Genomic DNA, 18,456 nt, shown 5'->3' with positions numbered 1-18,456 from the left:
CATAGATGTACATAGATATAGATACAGTAGGTACTATATCTACATAGATGTACATAGATATAGATATAGATACAGTAGGTATTATATCGACATAGATGTACATAGATATAGATATAGACACAGTAGGTACTATATCGACATAGATGTACATAGATATAGACACAGTAGGTATTATATCTACATAGATGTACATAGATATAGATATAGACACAGTAGGTATTATATCGACATAGATGTACATAGATATAGATATAGATACAGTAGGTATTGTATCGACATAGATGTACATAGATATAGATATAGACACAGTAGGTACTGTATCGACATAGATGTACATAGATATAGATATAGATACAGTAGGTACTATATCGACATAGATGTACATAGATATAGATATAGACACAGTAGCTACTATATCGACATAGATGTACATAGATATAGATATAGATACAGTAGCTACTATATCGACATAGATGTACATAGATATAGATATAGATACAGTAGGTACTATATCGACATAGATGTACATAGATATAGATACAGTAGGTACTATATCTACATAGATGTACATAGATATAGATATAGATACAGTAGGTATTATATCGACATAGATGTACATAGATATAGATATAGACACAGTAGGTACTATATCGACATAGATGTACATAGATATAGATACAGTAGGTATTATATCGACATAGATGTACATAGATATAGATACAGTAGGTATTATATCGACATAGATGTACATAGATATAGATACAGACACAGTAGGTACTGTATCGACATAGATGTACATAGATATAGATATAGACACAGTAGGTACTATATCTACATAGATGTACATAGATATAGATATAGACACAGTAGGTACTATATCGACATAGATGTACATAGATATAGATATAGATACAGTAGGTATTATATCGACATAGATGTACATAGATATAGATACAGTAGGTACTATATCTACATAGATGTACATAGATATAGATATAGACACAGTAGGTACTATATCTACATAGATGTACATAGATATAGATATAGACACAGTAGCTACTATATCGACATAGATGTACATAGATATAGATATAGATACAGTAGGTATTATATCGACATAGATGTACATAGATATAGATACAGTAGGTACTATATCGACATAGATGTACATAGATATAGATATAGATACAGTAGGTATTATATCGACATAGATGTACATAGATATAGACACAGTAGGTATTATATCGACATAGATGTACATAGATACAGATACAGTAGGTACTATATCGACACATGTGGATTTGAAACCAGGACGCACCATGTACTGTCTACGTAAATCCTTTCAGCTTTCGGAGCCTCAGTTTCCTTTTTGTAAAGTGGATAAAATACTCCAATCTCACCGTATAAGAGATAAGATGCACTAAATACCAGATACAGTATCTGGCCCATTTCTTCAATAACCAAGAGATACCATCATCGTGTACATAATACTAATCTGAAAATAAGGAGGTTGAAGGATTTCTCTCTCGAAATGAGTTTCCGCACCACTACCTCTCACTACTGCAGGTGGAGAATCTGTCCGTGTTCGAACACACGGCAGAGCGCGGAAAGGTCTGAATGGAGATGAAGATGCTTCTGACGCCTTTAACGATTTCTGGGTATCATGAATTTTGTTTATAACATCGCTTGGCATCTCCAGACTGGAAAGTTGCCTTCCAAGACAGATGAGCAAAGCTAATCATAAGGCTTAACTGTACTGGAAACTGGCCAGTCGACGGTCATTTTGGGAGTGTTACGGGGATAATAAATCATTAGAAAACAGAACCAAAGAGTTATTTAGGAAGACGTAAGTTATTCAGAAGCTTTGAATACTTCACAGCTAACCAGATAGTTTAGAAAAGTCCAGATACAACTGATTCAGTAAACGTACTCAGCATATATAGATGCTTTTTCACCCGCTATCAAAAAATATATGACGGTTTACAAAAGTAGAGCATCTGGGAAGCTTCCTGAATACTAAACCAAAGCACACACTGCCCTCCTTTGTGTCCAACCGATTGAGGCAGTTTAAAATAAAGATGCATGCTCCCCCCGCCGACAGCAGGGCATGCGCTAATGAAAGGACGCTGACTTCAGACAGAGCATGGCTTTACAGAAAGCAACAGAAAGAAGGAAGTCCTCTTCCATGACCAATTGCTCACCTAGACAGGTTCCACTGCTGACACCACCACATTCAGCATCTTCTGGGTGGAGTGTAAAAGCAGACAGAACGAAAGCCAAGAAACAAAGCACAACAGTTAGAAGCCCAGCCACACATGCAAAACAATAAATCACTTCAAACAGTCGCACAGCACAGCACAGCACAGCACAGCCCTCACAACGCTACTCTTAAACACAAAACATTTTGTTTTATATTTACGTTTACAGTAACATTCTGAAACATCATGCAATTCTTTTTTCAAGCTTCTTTGGAAGTGCCTTTACTGCAGTTCCAAGAAAACTATAACAGACTTGCCTGATACGTTTATACTTCCACAGTCAAGAAAATTACAACACTTGATCCCCAAAGTAAATTTATTTTTGTAAATCAGGCTCTTTGATAATACGTGAAATATAGCACTTATTTTGGCTCACTGGAGTAGACGGAAAGGTTAAAATGAAAATACAGCCTTTCTTTTGATAAAAAGAGAGTCCATGCGGGGAGGGAATAAAGGCACAGGACTTCTATTTTTATTTTGTTTTAAAAAGGATGAACAGATGAAAACATTTTAGAATAAACAATGTGCTATTAATTATTTCCAGGAATTAAATGAACACTGGGTTATGCATATCTTAAAATTTTAATTTAAGTCATGGAGTCCTACTTATTTTAGGCTTCTAATCTTCACATAAGTATACTTCTAAAACTAACAGCACAGACTGTGCAGAAATCAAATAGCTGAGAAGACTCTCCTCACATCCTTATGTAACAATAAGTCTGTCAGTGTATCTGAATAACATTGCTTTCTTCATTCATCTTTATTTGAGACTACTGACAGATGAAAACAATGTACTACATTAGAATACTGTGTATATTTCTGCTATATGAAGCAAAAAAAAAAAGTGTACATTTCTTTCAAAAACAAAGTCCAACCATGACTGCTGGTACTGTAACGTTACGGTCAAAGTTGGGATGTACCATGATCTTTTACAAACTGCTTGCTGTGGTCAACTTAATTCTCTACACATGTGCACTGAACAAAGTTACTAGACTACGCAGGGAAACTTTTATACATGTACCTTTAATTTCCTCTGAGAAGCACACACAAAAAAAAAGAGGAGAAAAAAAAAAAGAGGATATGATTAAATGTGTAGAAAATACAATTAAAGTAGGAAGATGTTACATCCAAGGGACAAAAAAAATCCACCTACCACACTCAACTGTTTCCTCATCTTAGAAAAGCCAAAGGAAAAAAACAAACGTATTTTAAATATTTCGAAGTAATTAGTCAATGAATAAATAGAATTTGTGAAAAACTACATTTTAGACTACATGGTAGTTATGGTTTAAAAATAATGTATACACTTAAGCAGTAAAAACACAAAGTCTTCATATAGCTTATTAAATACCCCAAAGGGGAAAATAACCAGGAAAAAAAATCAGTATTTTTTTCAAAATGATACCTTCAATAAGGGGATTATATTTATTTTCATGGAACAGTTCTGTTTCTAAACTAATCTGTTTAGAACTGAGGATATTGCATGATGGAAACAGTGAAAAGAAGTAAACATTTTAGAAACAACAAATTTCGCCTTTAAAATGTCTATATATTCTGTAAATTTAACAATATCTTGACAACTGTCAACTTATTACACATATGAAATGAATCAGACAGAACCCTTTCTTTTCATTCTGTCTATATTACTTGATGAAAGGTATCTTGAGAAGTAATCTGAAATGATTCTTAAGTTACTAATAAGACAACATTTTATGAGTTAGGTTTGACCTAGGAGACACCATCTTCAGTCGAGGGAGGAAAAAGAACTGGAAATTTAACAGAAGCAGATTGTAACCACAAGTCAAGGTAGGAGATATTTTGCTACATGACCTTCCAGAGCGAACAGGACCGATGAGAACAGTTCTCTGCTCACTTCTCCCTTCACACGCAGCACGACAGCCAAAGAAAACACTTAGGAGAAAGTGCACAACAGCCTATGCTTACTTTTCAAATACCTATGGGCCTTCAAACTGCATTAGCTCTATTTGGACAGTATTTGCCAAAATGACAAGCAAATCATTATTATTCAGGCTCACAGTATGAGTCACTCAAGTTGTGAGTTTATTTACCCTCATTTCTTAGTAGCTCTGAAATGTCATGTGCATCTAAAACAAATTATTAGAAAACAAACAATGAATGATGTGACACAGGATAGCCAAGCCAGGCATCTAGGTAGAAATAACACAAGCTGTGTTTAAGACTGATCAAGCTGTGACCTCAGACATTTCTGCTGTAAAGTTGATTGTTGAACAGAGTGTATTTTCTGATAGAGACAGCAGGATAGCTTGAGTACTGCACTCATGATTAAAGACTCAATGTCACATAAAGCAGATGATAAAAGCCATGTCACACACACACACAAATTAAAACACCAAAGCCAATCCACAAAATAAAATCTGTAACTTAAATTACATGTGGTATATGTATATTTCATATTCTAATAAGAGGTCCTAAACAGGCTCCATAAATAGGCAAAAGAGTATTTCCTCCTTGCCGTTCTTAAGTAGGAAGAGAATGGTATTTAGCACGATACAACACACGCAAATATCCAATAGCAAGCACATGCTTAATAGACACCCAGTAGGAAAAACAAAGGGGGAAAACACACAGAGGGTAAGACCTCAGGAGACAGCTGGGATAAGCGGCAGGACTGCCTTTGGTAAGGCACTGCTGCATGGATGTCAAACGCATAAACTTAATTCTCCAACAACTCTATGAGGTCGGAAGTATTATCCCCATCTTACAGATGGGGAATGAGAGGCAGAAAGGGAGGGAGCAGTCGTACGTGGCAAAGCTGGGTTGTGGACCCACGCGGTCTGGCTCCAGAGTCTGAGTTTTGAACTACCATGCTACGTCATCACATCAGAAGTCACTTTTTAATACCTGGAGCTTCAAGCCAGAAAATGCACGTCAGGGGAAAGGTCAACGGAAATAACACATTTCTTTCAAGCTTCCCGACTACTTCCGTCCACCTTCTGCTGCTCCAGCCTCTGGCCCGCCCCGAAACATCAACCTCTCAGGTGTTTCTCTGCCAGGAGAGCTGGGGGGGGGGGGGCCCTCTCCTCTCCCGGCCACAGCAAGAGTCCAGGCTACGTCATCAAGCACGGACGTGCAGGATGTGACAATTATAAAAAGCACAGAGAGAGGCCAAGGTCACGAAGAGAGAGACTTGCCGTCCTCAGAGAAAGGAGTGTGGAGGCTCACATGAAAAGCACTTGATGAGCTCTGCGCACCAGGCAGGAGGGACTTTCCCGGTCACTGGAGGTCACCCCGCGTGGGACATGTCTGATACTCCTGACAAGTGGAGAAGCTGTTCTCTATCAGTGGGATAGTCTGGGGGCAAAGTTAGAGCCCCACTCTAGAAACTGGTTTCTCAGACCCCTCACCGCTCAATGCCATCTCCCCTGAAAGGCTGCAGTGATCCATGACCAAAGACCAGACCCCTAACCGCTGATCAACCCCCTTACCTGCATGACGTCGGGTCCCCAGAGACCATATGGCTTAGCACCTCTCAGATGGAAAAGCTAAACACACACCCTGACAGTGTTATCTTTACATAGGTAAGGATATCACAACGGAACGTAAGCAGCAAGAAACACCTTGACCTCAGCCATCTCATGGTGTGAACAGTCAGAGGTGCAGTTTACAAGTTAATCCATCTCCACCTCTTTCTACATGAGCTGTCATCTTCGGCATCTCCCAAAGAGCGTCAGGGGAAAGAAGTATTTCCAGTATTTTTAAAACCCCGTATGTTTCTGTTACACATGATCCCACCAATATTAAAAAAATGTTTGACACAGTTTTAGATACAGAAATTTAAGAACATAAGCCATCTATTTGCTCATTTCTGAATTAAATTTATGTGTGAACACAGTAAATAAACATTATCTAAGATGCCAGGAAGAAGGTGCTTATTCAACTTGGAAAGTAGTATTACAACCACCTGTAGAGCAATGATATATATAGTATGCTCAAAAGTCTGGTCTTCCACAACACTGGTGCCATGAAGAATGAATTCACTCTTTTCCTCAACGTTTAAATTCTGTTGTTGGTAGCTTGAGATCTTCAATCCACAAGATACTTGTCTTTGAGTGAATTTGGTGACCGCCTGTTTGAATGGACACCTCTTGCCTGCAGTCACATATTTTCTTTTTTACCCACATGATAACCATCAAAATCGGTTAAAACAAATTCTAAATTATTTTGTGTTTTTATCTTCTAATTTTTAAAAAGCCAATAAATTGTACATTTCTGATTTCTCGTTTATTTATTACTAGAATTCTATTAGAGCTATTTTGTAAAAGAAAATGTCTTCATTAATATTATTCAATCAGCATTATTAGAAATGTTCAGCTATTTATACTTTGATAACTAAAAAAAGGAAACCAAGCACTGTAAGTAAGTATCATACTTGAACATTCTGCAGTAAAATATAGTACATGAATAAGAACTCGATTTAAATATAAGTCACATCGGATTGAAGTTAAAGTTAATGTTTATGCTACTAAGAAGCTAATTCCTAACTTACATACTTATGTTTCAATAGAAAGGGAACAAACAATATTTCAAGTAATCTAAGAAATTCATATTTCTTTTCAAAGGTTAGGTGCTATCATATGGCTTTGTATATGCAACTGAACTGTAAAAATAAGCTTTGGCAGTAAAGTCGTAGGGTAAATGCTATCGACACAAGAACTGCAAGCTACTAAGTGTCTGTCAGGAGAACTGCCCCTACGTGCTACTTGAGACGTGAGATAGGCGCTTACTTGGGCCCCAAGCACGCACCCCGTGTCCTGCTGAGAACAATCTAAACGTTGGTCACAGCGAGGAACACCTCGTTTGAAGAGCCTGTTTTCTGTATGGGCATTAGATACGCCAAGATTCCTAAGGAGAGGAAATAACCAAGCATCAAGGATGAACACCACCCACACTCAGAGTTCTGCATAAGGGTGCCAGTTGAAAAGCCGGAGGAGGTCGGTACTACCACGGCTTCTGATTTTTTAACCATGGAGCCCGGACCCAGAGTTCTAGCACAAATATAAAGGCAGAGATAACAGTACTGGGGTGCTCCAGTCCTTTCTGACCTCTGTGTGCACACTAGCTGAAGCCCTACAGCACCAGAGCCATCTTCCATGAACTTTTCCTCCATGAAGACTTCAGTTATGATGATACACTGTGAATCAAATAAAGAGTAAAATCCTACTAATACAAAAGCAGTCAATTTGTCAAAAAAGTTAACTGGCTAATGACCTTTAAGTCATTATGCTAAACTCACTGCTTAACCAATATCTTCCTAGGTTTTAAGAGCACTTGTGAAATTTAGTGCAGAAAACTTTTATCAACATGAGTATTTTTCATAAATTTATAAACAGCAATGTGAGAGAATTATTCTTCTTTTAGAAATTTTATATTAAATCAGAAATTTTCTTAAAACCTATTCCATGACTATTCAATGTAATTAAATAGATGGATTATAAAATATATACAGATTTTTTTCAATAAAATAAAATATAAAAATAAAGGATTTTATATCAACTTTCTGCTTTTCTTCATAGTATTATTCTGTAATTTAGCAAAGGGCATGATAACAAATGTCCTGTTCCAAAAACCTAAGTACCAAAGGTTGAAGTCCAGGAAGTGTTGAGTCAGATGGTCTTTATAAGATTTAGTTACATTAAAAAATAAAATCACTTTCAAATACACAGGTTACAAAACAAAGTGCTTTTAAATACTTATAAAAATGTTCAGAGCCAGGGACTTCCTTGGCAGTCCGGTCATTAAGACTCCGCGCTTCCAATGCAACGGGCACGGGTTTGATCCCTGGTCAGGGAACTAAGGTCCCCCCACGTGCCACGCAGTGAGGCCAAATGAATAAATTTAAAAAATAAATAAATAAATAAATGTTCAGATCCAGTGCAATGATTTTTGCATAACTTTTGAGTTCAGGGGTTTATGAGACAACATTCAAAGAATTTCAAATGAAATTTCAATTTTTTGAGAAGAAAGACAGTGGCCTTTTATTTAATTTTCACGGAAGTATACGGTCTCTATGAATGAGACTGTATTTACTACACGCTGTATTTACTTTGGATAATATCGATCAGATTTATTTTTTTATTTAAAAGTAAAGAACATCTACCTCTGAGAACAAACAATGCATCTCTCAGTGCATCAAAATCTAGGTTAAAAATAGAGAGAAGAAAAGGAAGAAAGGGTGAAAGGACGACCACGTTCCATAAAGACAAGTCCTGAAACTCAAACACTAGAGTATTAATATATAAAAGAAATTATGTAAATTCATATTAGGGAAATGCAAATCAAAACTACAATGAGGTGTCACTTCACACTGGACATCATCAGAAAATCTACAAACAACAAATGCTGGAGAGGGTGCGGAAATAAGGGAACCCTCTTGTACTGTTGGAGGGAATGTATATTGATACAGCCACTATGGAGAACAGTATGGAGGTTCCTTAAAAAACTAAAGATAGAACTACCATATGACCCAGCAATCCCACTACTGGGCATATACCCTGAGAAAACCATAATTCAAAAAGACACATGCACCCCAATGTTCACTGCAGCACTATTTACAATAGCCAGGTCTGGAAGCAACCTACATGCCCATCAACAGACAAACAGATAAAGAAGACGCAGCACATATATACAATGGAATATTACTCAGCTATGAAAAGGAACAAAACTGGGTCATTTGTAGAGACGTGGATGGACCTACAGACTGTCATACAGAGTGAAGTCAGTCAGAAAGAGAAAAGCAAATATCGTATATTAACGCATATATGTGGAATCTAGAAAAATGGTACAGATGAACCGGTTTGCAAGACAGAAACAGAGACACAGATGTAGAGAACAAACAATATGGACACCACGGGGGGAAAGAGGGGTTGGGTGGTGGGGCGGTGGGATGAACTGGGAGATTGGGATCGACGTGTAGACACTGATGTGTATAAAACAGATCACTAGCAAGAACCTGCTATATAAAAAAATAAAATTAAATTAAAAAAAAGAAATTATGTAAAGACAAAATAGCCTCCATTACAATTAGAGCTCTACACACACACACACACACACACACACACACACACACACTCACACACATTTATCCTGAAACCAGTTTGGGGAGAGCTATTAAGAAGACAATCTCTCTACTTTGCACAGTTCTTTAAAACAAAAAAAATACATCAAAAATTTTAAGTAAGTGAAAATTCATAATTATAACCAATTACACATTTCTAAGTTGCTTAAAACTCAAGCAAATTAGAGTATGGATTCAGATTCGAGTAGAATCACATTTATTTCATTTTCAAGTTAGACACATTTCATCCCCCAGGCACCAAATGTGTAAGCAACGTGCAGGCCCCCAAATGTAAAAAACCCTCAAAGAGCAGGTCAGGTAGAGACCTCAGAGCTCCCTTCCACTGGATGAGTTGCCAGTGAAAATGCTTCACACGTAAGAACAATGCAACATTCTGGTTAAGCTTGAAGCTTTCGATGTCGCGGGACACGTGGCATTCTACGACAAGTGTTTTTTCCTTCCGCCCAGACTTAACAGGGCAAGAACAAGCAGGCTTTTGAGTCAGTGCTCTGCTTGAAGCTTGCTTGTGAGATTTATACTCGACTGCAGTTTGGCTCCCTTATAACGTGATTCCTGGGCTCTAGGCTTCTACGAACTGACAGAAATAACAGGAGATGGGAAAAAATGCAACGATACTAAAAACAGATGTTGGTGTGAAATTCCAGGACCATTTATTTGCTTATTTCACCTTTTAACGTACAATTTCTATGCTGAAAACAAAAGGGCTTTTTTTTTTTTTAACTCTTAAACTACCTAGAACCATGAAGCAGAGAAGATGAAGCAGGATGGGGACTCACAAGAGGTGGGAGGTGAGAAGTAAAGAGAATCTGAGAGAAGCCTGGGTTAAAAGAAAAACCATTCTTTTCCAGTAATCCTACATCATCGGTTTTCTTATTCTTGTTTTCTTTTAATCTAGTTTGGTAATAACTCTGAACAGACCGGTTGAAGGTCAGAGTTACTGTGATGTCAAAATAAGCAAGGAAGAAAGTAGAACAAGAAGGACTGTTTTAGGCACAATTGCTTTTGTGCCCTAGAAGGTGATGGATTTTTTTCCTCCGATCTTTACCGAGAAATATCTTATCCAAACCTCCTAGCTTTAGAGAAATCAGAGTGCATTTTAGGTTACATTATAAAATACCTAAATTCAGAATCAAAGAGAGCTGTAGTTATTAGCTTTTTTCTTACAGAGTGAGTCATGGGTTTATTATAAACAACACCAAACACCCCTTTCTTCAAAAGATTCACTTTACTATTCCCACTATGAATTTGTTCCTTGTTGGTTCTTGTGAAATGATGATCCAAACGCTATCACAGGTAATAGGACCTCTTATTCTACCACAAACACCTGCTGTAACAGTCAAAAGTAAACAGCAAGACTTAGTTACTCTGCGTTCTGATGAACAAACTTACATGATTTCCTGTTGGAAACTTGCAGGGGCTGGACTAATATTTCTGGTCGTCTCAGAGCCAGTCTCCTGGGGGAAAAGAAGGTCAATGTGCCTATCAATTTTCAGTACAGATCCAAGATTAACATAACACCAAAATATTAAAAGCCTTAAGAAAAAAATGGAACGTTGGAGGAAAAAATGAACACAATGCAATCTACTCAAATTAAGAAATAAATCCTCTACTTTCAAATTTTCATACATTCTCCCCACTCTGAAATCACTCTTCTTTATTTTTCCATCTTTCACATCAATACAGTTTCAGATATTAATGTGCTATTTTCCATTTGTTTCGTAACGAAAACTGAATATGACCTGAGAGTGTCATATTATTTTTGGTCATTATTCATGCTTCGTTAGACAAAACAGAAACCCAAACCTGAGGGATAAGGAATTCTAAGGCAAGGTTTTAGTGCTTCTTCTATCACAACTATGCTGGAATGGTATTTTGCAGAGAACAAAAGGTCAGCTGAAGACAGGCCATGATTCTGCGCCAGGAACTCACCTTTCCTGGAAATGCTTTGAGGGAATCAAGCCTGCTCTGGGATTGGCATCTCCTTCGTGCTTCGCCTGCCACCATGTTGCATCATCCTGGCTCATAATCTGAAGAATATCTCCCTTTTTGAAAGAAAGCCCAGCTTCCTTACATGGAATTGCTTTATCCTCATTAGGGTCATAGTCAAAGAGGGCTTTGATAAACATCTGGAAGAAAGTTCCGTTTCAGATGCATAAATATAAAAAAATAAATGTGAAGTGGCCAACATTCTTCTAACTCTGATTGATTTAAGAAATAGAATATTAAGATAAACTTGTTGTGTTCCATTTAGTAAATGGAAAAACATTGGTTCCCACAAAAAAAAAAAGGTTTCTGAGGAATGGTTACCTTGCCCTCCTTTGATGGTGTGTCCTCCTTGATGCTGGGTATAATCTTGAATGTGATTGCGCCCTGAGACTGAGCCTGATGTCAGAGGAAAGAAAGAGTTATAAGAAAACCGCTGGAGCCAAGGAGGAAGAAAGTCAAATAGGTAGAAAATGAAACGATTCTAAAAATTTACAAGCTTGGGGTTTCTACTCTTAGACAGAACAAACCGAGGAAACTATTTTTGTAGAAATTCCTGTAATGTGAGAAGGCACTAAAGTTTGTCAAATAAGTTAAAAAACATTAACCACTAAACCACTTTTACCTCTTGTGCACTTTTAAAATGCCGATGAATGTATTACCATCCATGTTGAGTTACTTCAAAATAGAAAGACAGAATATGCACAGTGCCTTAAACAGGATTAAATGGCAAGAACAGACTGTGTGCAAGGTTCAGACCGCTGCATCTAAGGCTCAGCAGCCAGGTTTCAGGGACAAAATTCCTACAACTACCAGTAATGTGGCTATAAATACATGATTCAATTAGTTGCGATGCTCATCAGAAAAATAATGAAAAACACTCATCTCTATTATATTCTGGTTAGTAAGAGAAGTACCAAATGTAGCAGATTAATTAAAAGATGAAAAGATTGTCTATTCTAATTTCATTAAAGCAAGCAACAATACCCCAAATTCTTTGCTGACTACCTCAGACAAGGGTAGGTCTTCCTATCAGGGACCTGCTGTGTAGCACAGGGAACTCTACTCAATATTTTGTAATAACCTACAATGGAAAAGAAGCTGAAAAAGGATATATGTATGTATATACGTGTGTGTGTGTGTGTAACTGAATCACTTTGCTGTACACCTGAAACTAACACGACATTGCAAAGTAACTATACTTCAAAAAAATTGTTTTTAAATAGTAGGTCTGCCTTTAACACACCCTTACGTCATTCTTTCTCTCTTTTTAGCATTTGTCATAACCATATCTATGTAATTACTTACACAATTATTTCTTAATGTCTGTTACCCTCACTAAATGGTAAGCTCTGTGAAAGCACTAAGTACATATTTAGGAAGACAGGCGGACAGGGAGGAAAGGCGAGAGCGGGAGGGGCGGTGGACCTCCCTGAGGCTCTCGCTATCAGTGTGTGCTGGTGGCCAGGACTCCATTTTGTTAAGAAGGCCCTGATTGATACCGTCTGCCGGTTTCCATGGTGTGAATACTTCCATCACAGCCAGTTTCAATGTATCAGCATGAAGTCACTGAAAGCCAGGATGGGAAAAGCGGCATTGAACCAGCTTTTGTCAGCATATGGAAGCAGCTCCAGTGCAGCAGAGACTCACATAAAATGGGGGTTTAATAGTAGAAATATCAGAATTTTATAAAGGAGTGATTTCAAAATGGTAATATCACTGTTATTGCTTATCATAGAAGGAACTCACTAACCTTATTAAGAATTTATATAATACTAAATTGCATAAGTAGAAAGAAAGCAAGTCTTCCCTATAATCCCTTCCCCTTCTTCTAGTTTGTGTGTGTGTGTTTTAAGGCAGGTGTCCCCGACCCCCGGGCCATGGACCGTAACAGTCCGTGGCCTGTTAGGAACCGGGCCGCACAGCAGGAGGCGAGTGGCGGCGGGCGAGCGAGCGAAGCTGCATCTGTATTTGCAGCCGCTCCCCGTCGCTTTCATTACCACCTGAGCTCCGCCTCCTGTCAGATCAGCGGCGGCATTAGATGCTCACAGGAGCGAGAACCCTACCGTGAACCGCACACGTGAGGGATCCAGGCTGCGTGCTCCTTATGAGAATCTAATGCCTGATGACCTGAGGTGGAGCTGAGGCGGTGATGCTAGCGCTGGGGAGCGGCTGCAGATACAGGTCATCATTAGTAGAGAGGTTTGACTGCACAGAGACCATCGTAAATCAATTGCTTGCAGACTCATAACAAAACCCTATCGGTGAGTGGCAAGTGAAAACAAGCTCCCGCTGATTCTGCATTATGGAGACTTGTGTAATTATTTCATTATATATCACAATGTAATAATAACAGAAATAAAGTGCACAATAAATGTAATGCGCTCGAATCATCCCGAAACCTTCCCCCACCCCCCTGCGGTCCATGGAAAAACTGTCTTCCACGAAACCAGTCCCTGGTGCCGAAAAGGCTGGGGACCGCTGTTTTAAGGTATGTAAAGCCCTTAGAACAGTATCATTAAGGGCTCAATCAATGTAAGCAATTACCAGTATTACTATTATTACTAAGTCATATGGGTCTATCAGCCATTGTGAACGCTTCACAGTAATCCATCACGTGAATGAATAATCAATTCAACCTTCTTGATAGTTTCTAAATATTTTTAAAATATCTTGTTTACACACATTTGAAATTCTTTCCTTTGGGTTAATTTGCAACAGCTGAATTTCTTGATTAAGGAGTATGCACATTTAAAATGGACAGTTTCAGAGAGCCGTCTCAAAAGGTTCTATTAGTTTACCCTGTACCAAAAAAAGCATATAAACCTATGTATTCCCTTATAATCTGGCTAACTCTGGGCATTACCAAGCTTTTAAATAACCACCAATCCAATATGTTTCAGACATCGTGTCTCCTTTTGTAATTCTCTGTACATACACTTTGCTGATTTTTCTGTAACCGTTTCTTTCTTAATGATTTTTAAGAACTCTCTATATCCATTAAAATATGAGCCTTCTATCATATTAATTGAAAATATTTTGCCTACGATCTCATTTGTCTTTTAAATTTTATGTACAGCATCTTTTACTGTAGAAGAAGTTTTCAATTCTAGTCATCACGTCAGTTATTTTTCTATTTGAATTTCACATCAAGGTTAAAAAAACCTTTCTCTACTTTTTATGACTTTTTAAAAAACTTACTTGATTTGAGGGGATTTATTTTTGTCTGAGTTGTAAAATAAGGACTATTTTTTCTAACTGAATAATCAATTAATCCAATACCATTTATGAAATGATCTCACTGCTTTCACACTGATTTAAAATGCCATCTTAATCATACACTACATTTTCATATATACTGAGGTCTATTTTGAGATACTAAACTCTCTATAGGTTAATAACATGTTTTCATATGTAACAGGGACAGTCTCCCTTTACTCTATCCTTACAAATGAACTTGAGAATTTATATTGCCAAGGCTTATAATCATTTCATTTCGTTTTAGATTTCATAAGACATCTAAGTTAGTTTCACTTTTTTATATACCCGGAAAGCATAGCCCCTAGAGACAGAGACAAATGCATCCTCAACAACAGGGTACGTGCCGTGTATTAAGGACCTAATCTGAGATGGGCCCTGTCAAACTCTTGATCTACATTGGCTCATTTAATGCTCCAGACACTCCAGTGAGAGAGCTACCACTTCTTATGCTCATTCTGTAGATGAAAACAGGGAGGAAATAAAAAGATTAAGGTATTTTCCAAGGACATAAGGGGGATTAAGTAACAGCACTGGGATCCAAACCCTGGACTATTAAATCCAAATCCTGTGTTCACAACCAGGTCTGAAATACAGTGATTCAACCTCATTTTCACTGCAGTTTTTAAGTAAATTTTCAGCTTACCAAGATCTGAATGATTTCCTCAGGGCTTTTATCCTCGACAGGTATCCCATTCACTTCCCTAAGTTCATCGCCAACGTGAATAAGACCTGAGAAATCACAAATTCAGAAAGTAAGCAGTGTTACGTACAAAAGAAGCGGTGGTTTGCAGTGTGCCCATCCTGAAAGCACCGTGTGGTACCCTCAGTGCACATCCCAGGCCTCTGAGGTTTCAGAGGCTGCGGCTCCAGCCTCGCCGAGGCCGTAACATCACAACGCTGCCAAAGCAACAGCAGAGGCATCTCAGTCTTTTTCTAGAGATGAAAGTACTTAATCATTTTAAGATAAATTACTTTCATTTTAAGATAAATTTTCATTTTAAGATAAATTTTCATTACTTTCATTTTAAGATAAATTTTTAAAAGGCTGTGTGCTTTCAGTAGTACTTTTCAAATCAGAAACACTGAACTAAGTCTTAATATAACCTTGGAAGCCTATATAAGCTAAGACCGTAAAGTATTCTAGAATGAAATTTACCATTTAAATAGGTTCCCACACTTTAACACAGAGTACGATATCTTATTACTGTTTTGCTGTATTGTATCAAAAGACTGTTATCCTCTTAGCTACATCCCGGAAATGTGTCACACAAAATCCACGCGCCCCGTCCACGCCCGCCTAACGTTCAAACTCTCACCACTTCTGTCTGCAGCTCCTCCTCTCATGATTCTGGCCACAACCACAGCCCCGGTGGGCTCATCTTTCTTAATGGTAGCTCCCTTTTAAGGAAAAAAATAGTGTCTGTGGGTAAATGTGTGTACTGGGTGGTAGGAAAGAAATAAGGACAGAAATAAGGACATTCATCTGGAAAAAGTAAAAACGCTACAAAAAGTAAAGGAAGGGGGAACAGAAGTCGTGCCATTTGCTCACAAATACTTATCACTAGACACACAACTTTCTACCACACAGATCGTCTAAGGTTTTCAGCACAAAGACTTTTGAAACCTTTCATCTCCTCAGTACTATGCAAAGTGTGCAAATGTCTTCTTTCCATTGTGATACCTTGTATTTGAATACTATTTGCTTTTCCCTTTAGAGCGCTTCCTCATTTCAGTTTACCTTTACAATACCCTGTGAGAAGGTAGACTAAACAGAGAAGGTGAAGTGAAGAGAAGAAAGATTATATAAACTAGAAAACTAAAACCCAGATCACCTGACCTTTAGTTCAGTGATCCTTCTGTTACACTATTACATTACAGTAAAGGAACTCAGCAATGATAATAAAGAAAGTGGGGGGAAAAAAAATAAGATCTGTTACTCCGAGGTTTTTATGTACTAGGACTGCACCTAGGTACAAATGGAACTAACATTTTGGCGTGAGATTAGGAAACAGTTTCAAAAAGAACCCAGAAATTCTTTACTTATGCATGTTCAGAAGCAAATTAACTGCATGCTGTTCGTCAGAACATCAGGTACACACGGTTACTCTGAACGCCTTTTCATGACTTTGCTTCCAAGAAACTGGCAGTGGTTTAGACGGGCCACCAACATCACACCATGCGCTGAAGAGGTGCACGTTAGGTGGAGGCAGGGCGCACCCCCAAGAAGGTGGAATTCTTCTCGCGTTCGCCAATAAACACATGCACAGCATTACCAAATAGATATGGAAACAAAATTAGGAATCCATTTGTAGTAAGTGCTTTCTATATGACGTTTTATTTTGTATATGACAGCTATCAAATACATATCTAATAACAGCAAAAAAGTTAAATAATTAAGTGTTAGGATAATTTTGCGGCATTTTTCCTCACCTACGCATGCATTCAAGGCCGAAGACTTGAATGGGTATCTCTCCATGGTCATAAACCTTAGACTCTTCAATTACTGGTATTTTCTGCTTTTAAACAGACAACTTGTAGCCAAGATGACTGGAAATGTAATATCCTTAATATAACTAATTAGTGTAATTAGATCGACTTTCACTTTCTTTAACAATGTGTCTCAAACTCTCGCACCAAAGTACGCCTAATGTCATAAGGGTCTAGTTATCTAATTTAAGATTACTTATCTGTATTTTATAGATGAGAAATTGAGTGCCTAATGGTTATAATTTGCCTGAGATCAGACAACTAGTATGCAGTAACGTCAGAACCTGTCTAAGGCACACTGATGAGAATTGCTTTCGTAACCGCTGCTTCTGCAGGTGCAGAGCATCGATTCTCCCCTCCTGGTGTGCGCCTGCTGTACCCCCACGTCAAGTGGTGAAAGGGTTCTGGGCACCTAAGGCTGTGAGGAGACTTGCAGCCAACTTTCTGGAACTCTTGAAATGCTGGCTCTGTGGGAAGTCAGCCACCATGGAAGAGATCACGTGTACAGCCATGCTGTGAGGGGGCCCAAGGCAGCCAGGTGGAGATGCCACTTGTCAAAAGAGATGCCTGACCAGCCCCCAGCTTTCCAGCCACCCAGCCCAGACACCAGTCCTGGGGATGAAGTAACCCTCAGGTGACTCCAGTCTCAGCCCCTGTCTAACTACACAGGAGGGACTCTAAGGAGAAACTGCCCACCTGAGCATGCCAACCTCCAAAACCGTGAGAGATGATATTATTGTTTTAGCTACAAACTTTGGGTGGTGGTTTGTAACACGAAATGAGGTAACTGCAACGAATGTCCTGCTCCACCATGGATGGCAGTTTTTCAGTATGGAGCCATCCAGTCTGCTGTGCTCAGTGAAGCTGATAATGTTTACTGAGAACCTACTATGTGCCAGCTTCTGGTCTAAGGGTCTCTGACACATTGCTGGAAAAAAAAGAAACCCAGGCGCTTCTTCCCCCTCATGGAGCTTACATTCTCACAGGGGAGACAGACAGCAGACAGAAGATGAAACAATTAGATCTGTCCTACAGCACGTTAGAAGGTGGTAAAAACTACGGAGGGGGTAGGGCAGGGAGAGGGAAGACAGCATATAAAGAGGCCGCTCTCAACGAAAAGGCTGGAAGGGGATGAAGGAGTTACCCAAAGCGAAAGAACAGGGCAAAATGGACGATCAGAGAAGCACAAAGAAGCCACTGTGTCTGGGGCAACGTAAAAGGGGAGAAGCAGCAGCAGGCGGGTCAGGGAGTCGGAGCGCGCAGCGCTCTGTAGGTCCCCGGGAGGATTCTGGACTGAGCTGCGAAACAAACAGGGAGGACCTGCACAGCGGCAGTGACATGATCCGGAAG

At 38.7% G+C, this 18,456-nt stretch overlaps 1 protein-coding gene across 1 annotated transcript in view; it reads right to left on the bottom strand.

Annotated features, from left to right (window-relative positions):
* MPP7 (MAGUK p55 scaffold protein 7) overlaps positions 1 to 18,456 on the bottom strand; it is a gene marked incomplete at its 3' end in the record, with an annotated part of 202,809 nt that overhangs the window by 71,161 nt on the left and 113,192 nt on the right. Inside the window, exons 6-10 of the mRNA XM_082844350.1 lie at positions 15,936 to 16,017; positions 15,263 to 15,348; positions 11,683 to 11,757; positions 11,305 to 11,501; positions 10,765 to 10,829 (exon numbers count right to left, since the gene is read on the bottom strand). Coding sequence (XP_082700476.1) covers positions 10,765 to 10,829; positions 11,305 to 11,501; positions 11,683 to 11,757; positions 15,263 to 15,348; positions 15,936 to 16,017 — 505 coding nt within the window. The remainder of the gene's footprint in view (positions 1 to 10,764; positions 10,830 to 11,304; positions 11,502 to 11,682; positions 11,758 to 15,262; positions 15,349 to 15,935; positions 16,018 to 18,456) is intronic.

This window comes from Leucopleurus acutus, assembly GCF_964270905.1.
Source record: "Leucopleurus acutus genome assembly, chromosome: 1".
Taxonomy (NCBI): domain Eukaryota; kingdom Metazoa; phylum Chordata; class Mammalia; order Artiodactyla; family Delphinidae; genus Leucopleurus; species Leucopleurus acutus.
This window is presented reverse-complemented; position numbering and strand designations above follow the sequence as displayed.